At 37.0% G+C, this 6,805-nt stretch overlaps 1 protein-coding gene across 1 annotated transcript in view; it reads right to left on the reverse strand.

The window, feature by feature from the left end:
- Window positions 1-6,215, reverse strand: part of nup214 (nucleoporin 214) — a 33,096-nt gene extending 26,881 nt beyond the window's left edge. The window contains 10 exon segments of the mRNA XM_020600842.1: window positions 285-408; window positions 1,338-1,404; window positions 1,510-1,616; window positions 2,706-2,809; window positions 3,120-3,189; window positions 3,300-3,370; window positions 3,472-3,670; window positions 4,681-4,835; window positions 4,973-5,168; window positions 5,979-6,215. Coding sequence (XP_020456498.1) covers window positions 285-408; window positions 1,338-1,404; window positions 1,510-1,616; window positions 2,706-2,809; window positions 3,120-3,189; window positions 3,300-3,370; window positions 3,472-3,670; window positions 4,681-4,835; window positions 4,973-5,168; window positions 5,979-6,020 — 1,135 coding nt within the window. The 5' untranslated portion in view covers window positions 6,021-6,215.
- Window positions 6,216-6,805: the final 590 nt, after the last annotated feature.

Below are 6,805 nucleotides of genomic sequence, written 5' to 3' on the forward strand. Positions count from 1 at the left end.
CCACACTAATAATAATAATAATAATAAAGAAATAATTGGAAAACATAGTATGGATGCTGAATCAGCATCCATACAAAAATTATAATAATAATAATAATAAAGATTTGGAAAACAAGGTATGGATGCTGAGTCAGCATCCATACAATAAAAATTTGGAAAACAAGGTATGGATGCTGAGTCAGCATCCATACAATAAACTTTAGGTCAAGTATAGGAAGTTTGTGATGATCAACACATGGTCAGAGAAGTGATGAGAGGAAACACAGAAATCCAGCTTCACTTACTGATGAAGATCTCCTGCTGGCTGGTGAAGTCTATGGCTAAGCCAAGTGGCAGAGTGTCATCATTTGTCTTAGTCACTGGAAGCTCAGCCCGACTTGCATCTTCCAGGATCCAAAGTTCCCAGATCTAAAAGGACAACAAAGTGTGGTCATCAGAGTCCACAGAAGTTTGGTGTGTTTTGCAGTGTATACCCAATATAACAATAAAAAAAAACAAAAAACTTACACATCCACAAGCTGGTCTGTCATCAAAAAATATAAATAACTAGAGAATTGTATTTCCTGAAGAAAATGCGTATGGATGCTGACTGCTGAAAGATCGCCCTGAAAATGCTGAACATTGACACCTGAATGCTGTTGATAGCTGACAGTATGCAGAAGTACATCTTTCCCATTCATTTGAATGGGTGAGGATTTTCAGAATAAAGCTAAATATTTTAAAAGTATGAAGTTTAGAGAACTTCTGAATAGAAGCATGAACGTCCTTGAAGAGCTGAACATTTTGATAGCTGAGAAAGCTGAAATTATGCTGAAGTTGAATTTTCCCATTCATTTGAATGGGGCAAGATTTTCAAAATAAAGCTAAATATTAATATTAATAATAGCTAAGTATGAAGTTTACAAAAGTTCTGAAGAGAAGCATGAATGTCCTTGAAGAGCTGAACATTTTAATAGCTAAAATAGCTGAAAGTATGCTGAAGTTGAATTTCCAGATTCATTTGAATGGGCAAAAATTTGCTAAAAAACACTAAATAGTTCAAAAAGTATGATGTTTAGGAAAAATCTGAATAGATCTGCGCATGTCCTGAAAAAGCTGAAAATTTTGATACCTGAATGGTTTTTCTAGCTGAAAGTATGCGGAACTAGTTAAGGGCCAAAAAACGTACGGAAGAATAATAATAATAATACAAATTTGGAAAACAAGGTATGGATGCTGAGTCAACATCCATACAAATATTACATTTGTTGATGACATTTGCTAAATGATTTGAAAGTCAAACTTATATAAATTCTAAAGTTCTCTAACATTTTCAGGCTTTTTAATTAATTGCGTACCTTGTCATCTTGTCTGGCTATGACGCTGACCTCAATGGAAGCTGCTGAAGCTGCAAACACAAGTTCCCTGGATTAAAATAATGAGAAAGAAAACAAATTTAACATGACAACAGTGAACATGCATTTGGGTCCCTGCTGTACCATATAAGCCTCTTATTTTAATCATTCTTACCAGTCCTCTATGTGGCTAAGGAAGTAGTGGTGCTGTCGCTCAGTGCAGTTCCCATACACTGGGTCACTGAAGTTCAGGTACTTTGTCTCAACCTTTTCATCCTTTTTCTACAAAAAATAAATTATTAAAAAGATGGGAGAGTGACTCCAAGAGGAAAAAGAATGCAGTGCTAGGAACAGCTAAGATAGTCCCAGACCTCTTTTTTTAACATTATGTAGCTCTGAAACCAACTGCAAAAGCCTTACATGGCTTAGTGGTCACTTATACAAAGCAACCTGCTCAAATAAAATAAAATAAAGATGTGCTTGTGAATTGTATTAGGGGCCTCTATGTAATGACAGAGCCATTAGAAAAATAAGTGCTAACACTACAAGGCAGACACATAATTTAGCCTTCAGGTAATGTTCATGTAGATAAAAAAAAACAAACAACATGATTAAACAGCTATAGTGATGAGTAACACAGCAGTGAAAACTTGAGGGGATCACCCTGACAAAAACCAAATGTAATGAGGTAAATCAAGTAGTGATGCACAGAATGAAAATTCTGGGCCGAAACCGAAAATTTAGGATGCATTTGGCCGAAAACCAAAACGAAACTGAAAATGGCTTCTTTTAAAAACTTCAAATTTTTAAAACATGCTTACTCTATAATTGTGTGTGTGTACATATATTCCATTACTTTCTCAGTAATGCCACATGCTTTGGGACTATCATCTGCTAATTTCTTAGTCTTTTCGAAGAGTGTGTTGCGACCGAGGGTATTTGTGATGTAGTTGGGGCACTTTTAATCAATGTTGTTTTGCGGTACTCCTCATATTCAATTGCATGTCGTGTTTTCAGGTGGTGTATCAAACCTGTTGTCGAAAAGTTCTTTGGCATTGTACCTCCTGTTGATATTTTTGCAGAACAAATGTTGCATATTGCAACTTTGGTGTCCTTACCTGAAACTTCAAAATGCTTCCATACTGCTGACATGCTTTGTTGTTGATGGGGAGACGCGTGATATAACAGCTCCAGCGTGAGTGAAACCTAACCTGTGCTGCGCGAGAATATGATGGGCGGGGCGGGGCGGGGCATTTTTGGCGTGTTTTTTTTATTCCGGCCCGAAATAAAAATGGCCTTTTCGGCCGAAAATTTTCAGTGGCCGAAATTTCGGTGCACCCCTAAAATCAAGTGGATGCATGGCGTACTCACAGGGAGGGAGATCAACACTAAGTCAGGAGGGGTCTCAAGGGACCCATCTGCAGCAGCATAAACCACTGCAAACACATAGGTCTTTAGCCACAGGACATCCAGAACTGTGAAAGACAAGGGGGAAGACAATCATCAGCCACAGATGGAATTTAAACGATAAGTCTAATGTCTTTCTATATGTTCCTTTTGTAAAGAAATCTCATGAGAAGGCCAGAAAATATCTAGGCACTACAGTGTTTAAATACAACAGGAGTAAATAGCGTATTTTCAGTTGCATATCAATACACATTTATTTAATATTCTGAACATCAGAAATGATATTATATGCCATTAATAACCTGTACAGATAAGTACAAGGGCAAACATTACATTATCATTATTATTATTTGACATATGTAGGCATTGCCATCTTACCTTTGACAGGGTCATCAGATGTAGCAGTGTAGAAGTGTGGGCATGGGATAACTTTTTTCTCTTCGAGTGCCTTTTGAACAAAGGAGAAAATCTGTCATTCATCTCATCAGCCATCGGATTCTATAGCTCAAGGAGCTATAAATGTTTAGTTTTTAGTTATGGTGAATCAGAGTCACTCACTGGTGTATACTGACTGACTGTTGCATCCATTTTTCCTGCAGCGACTTGTTTTCCTTTTGGACTCCAACAAACTGTGCACCAAACAAAGTACATTAACCACAGTACACTTAAGCCACAGTGGAGATAACAGAGTACAAGTAAACTGAACTGTTATACTGAAAGTCTCACTCACTGCATGTGATGCCACTTGAATAAGGTAGCTGTGCCTGTACTTTGACACTGTCAGTAACATCCAAAATCATCATACTGCCATCAGACAGACAAGCAGCCAAAGTGGATGCGTGACCAGGATTCCACTTCAGGTCCTGCACTAAGGTACCAGGAGCTACAGCTGGCTGCAATGATGCAAAAGGTAACTTCTGTGGTCTCGCCTGGAAAAGCAAAAAAATAAAAAATAATAAATAAATAGAAATTCTGGCAGATATCAGGATATGTTCTAGATTAATATCTTGGTAAGATATGTCATCAACATTAATAATTCCTTAATGTACATTAAAAAATATACTACCCAGCTACAAAGAGGTTTACAAACAATGTATTTATAGAGATATCAAACTACAAAAATGTAGATAATTTACAGTATTTGGAAACATTATGGTCACTTAACAAAAAAAATACTAACCAAAAAAATAACAGTATAACTGCTCTGTATGTTAAAACATATTAGGGTTCTCCACAAGTCTGCACCTCATAGCTCAAATCAACAATGTAAACTTCAAAAAATATAATTTTGTTACAACTCAAAACCAAAGACATGCCCACAAATAATTTTTGCTTTTATATTTTTCTGTCTGGCATTTCCTATTATTAATTAGTCTACTCTGTATAGTACTATGTGCACAACATTTTTGTTGTAACCGGTCAGGAATTCCCCTGGAGTCACTGTTAATTTCAGTCAGTCATCTGCATTGGACAGTTATTTGCTGGAGGTCTTAAGTAAGCAAGAGACCTATCAGAATCAGAATCAGCTTTATTGGCCAGGTGTGACGGACACGAGGAATATGACTCTGGTACATCGGCTCTCAATGTGCAAACAGTAAACCAGCCATAAGGCTGTGTAATATAACAAAATAAGCAATATTAACAGCAACAAACAGTGCAAACAATGCAGAATAAGCAGTATAAACGGACAGTAAACAATTCAGACAAACAATGTTCACTGAAATGAGATAAATAGGGATAAAAACAGAATACTTAAAAACTAGAGACCTGTACGAGTCTGTATAATCTGTACAATGTATATTTACAGGTATTGCACTGAGGGTTATTGTCCAATCGTACTGTCACTGGTTAAGTGTTCATCAGAGTGATGGCCTACTATGTTTGTAACACAAACCCTGGAAGAACATGTAATGTGCTTACGTACATTAGGTACACTGACCTTGTTCATGAACGTGCGAACATCATAGAATGTGAGAGACAAACCTGTCTCCTCAGACATGCCACATACTGATAAAGTAAGTTCATCACAACTTAGAGCCAAGTGGTGCAGAGCAATTTCGACAGTCACCTCCGCCAACGTTACTATCCCATTGACTAGACCAAAGAGAAAAATTTAAGTGAAATGTGAGTACGAGTCATAAATTGAACTTACTAAATGAATAACAGAACAATGTAATCCAAAACTGAATGAATAGGTATTTGAATTCAAACCTGTAATGCCATATTCATACCTATTTCGTTGGAGTTCCCATCAACTTTGTCAGCAGCAAGAATGTCTTTAGTTTGATAAACTTTGAATGTTCTGTCAAGCCCAACAAAAGTTAAACCGAATTTGTTTGAGACAGTGAGAAGACTAGATCTTTCTTTTGGCAAATCCTCACTGGGCGCAAACACTCTTGCTTTCTTCATCTGATGAAACTGAAAATCCTACAACACAAAACAAGCACTGTTTGTTAGCGACCAGTGATGTGTGGCAAACACATGTAGATCATCTTCAGTAACTGCAACAGACCCGTCCTTCCTTGTAGAAAATATGTCATTTTTAGGCATAAACATTAAATATTTAGTTAAAGCTACTTTCAACTCTACTGAGTTAGCATATTAACAACAGGTAAGCTGGCTATCTAGCTACAAGCTGAGATGCTAACGCCAGCTTATCTCTGCTACTACGGTGGCTATTTACATATAGCCTAATGCAGATGAATGAACCGACACTGTGTGAAATAATGTATTAAAATACTTGTCGTGTTCGATAAATGTTGCTGTAACGTTGGCAAAACACCTTATCATCAGTGGCTAATGTAACGTTACGTATTTAGATTTCTCCACATATACATTTGAGGTTTTGCGTACCTGTGGTGCTAATATTAATAGCTGTAAGAGTCTTCTCTCGCAAAACCTTCAAACAGCTGCTTACAGTCAAGTCTGTTAACAATTCATTTACATTAATCATGCTTGTGCAAATACATTTAGTTTAGGGTTAACTTAACCGAAACCAAGCTGCCCGTGATGGCGGCGCGTATGCACGCAGCGACCCGGGGCCCTCGGCTCCAAACAACATTTTTGTACGTGTCACAATGTTACAATGACAATAAAATAAAGCTTTTTCTTCTTCTTCTTCTAAACCCAATCAGCTAGCTAACGAGTTAAGCTAAGGGGATAAACTGATAAGATGCTAGCAAACATTAGCTTTGATGTGCTAACCCGTGAACACAACCAGTGAGTTATAGAGCATACCTTCATTTCCCTCTCAGGAGGGGAGTCTGTGTCGTCACTCATTTTGAACGTCAGAAGTTGTTTCTTTTTCAGTCTATCTATTGTATTAGTTTATTCCTTCCTAAAGAGTATCTCAGACAAACTTCTGGAGAGCCACATTAGTCTGTGAGGGCCAACAACTAAATATACAGTACGCCGCGCGATTTTGCCGTAGAAAACAACGTCATACCTACGTAGGATGACAAATTGATACCAGAGCAACCTCCAACCACAACACCATCGATTGCTCATAACACTACAGCTTCATTACGAATGAGGACACCATCTGGAATATTTTGTAACAACCTGGGGTTACATACAAATAGGCACACAAAAATGTAGTTCCAAGGCAAGATAGATAGATAGATAGAATCATTTGATAAATTCCTCTCCTGGGATTAATATCAATCTAATAATAAACATAAACCTACTTGTTTTTTAATACATCAACAGAATAATTTGAGTTCTTAAAAAGCGTAAAAAAAGTTTTTGCAGATAATGGGATTGCAGGTTTGAGACTTATAAGCCAGTTTCCACACAGCTTCCCTTTGTTGGCACCTTCTTACATTTTGGACTTGCATTTTTACAGTACATCACTTGAAAAACCTTCTCCAGTTAGGTTCCTTGGAGTGAAATCTTGTCAAATGGGATTCTTTAATGTAGGTATACACAATCCCATTTTGTTCTGGAAAGATAATAAAGACATAATTTACACATTCAAAAAGAGACAAAAGAAGGACAAGGGCAGTTTATGGTGAAGTAAGGACTTTTATTAGAAAGCTGATTTTTCTGTATTGCATTTGAAGAAA

Source organism: Monopterus albus, unplaced genomic scaffold (genome assembly GCF_001952655.1).
Source record: "Monopterus albus unplaced genomic scaffold, M_albus_1.0 scaffold49.1, whole genome shotgun sequence".
Lineage (NCBI taxonomy): Eukaryota > Metazoa > Chordata > Actinopteri > Synbranchiformes > Synbranchidae > Monopterus > Monopterus albus.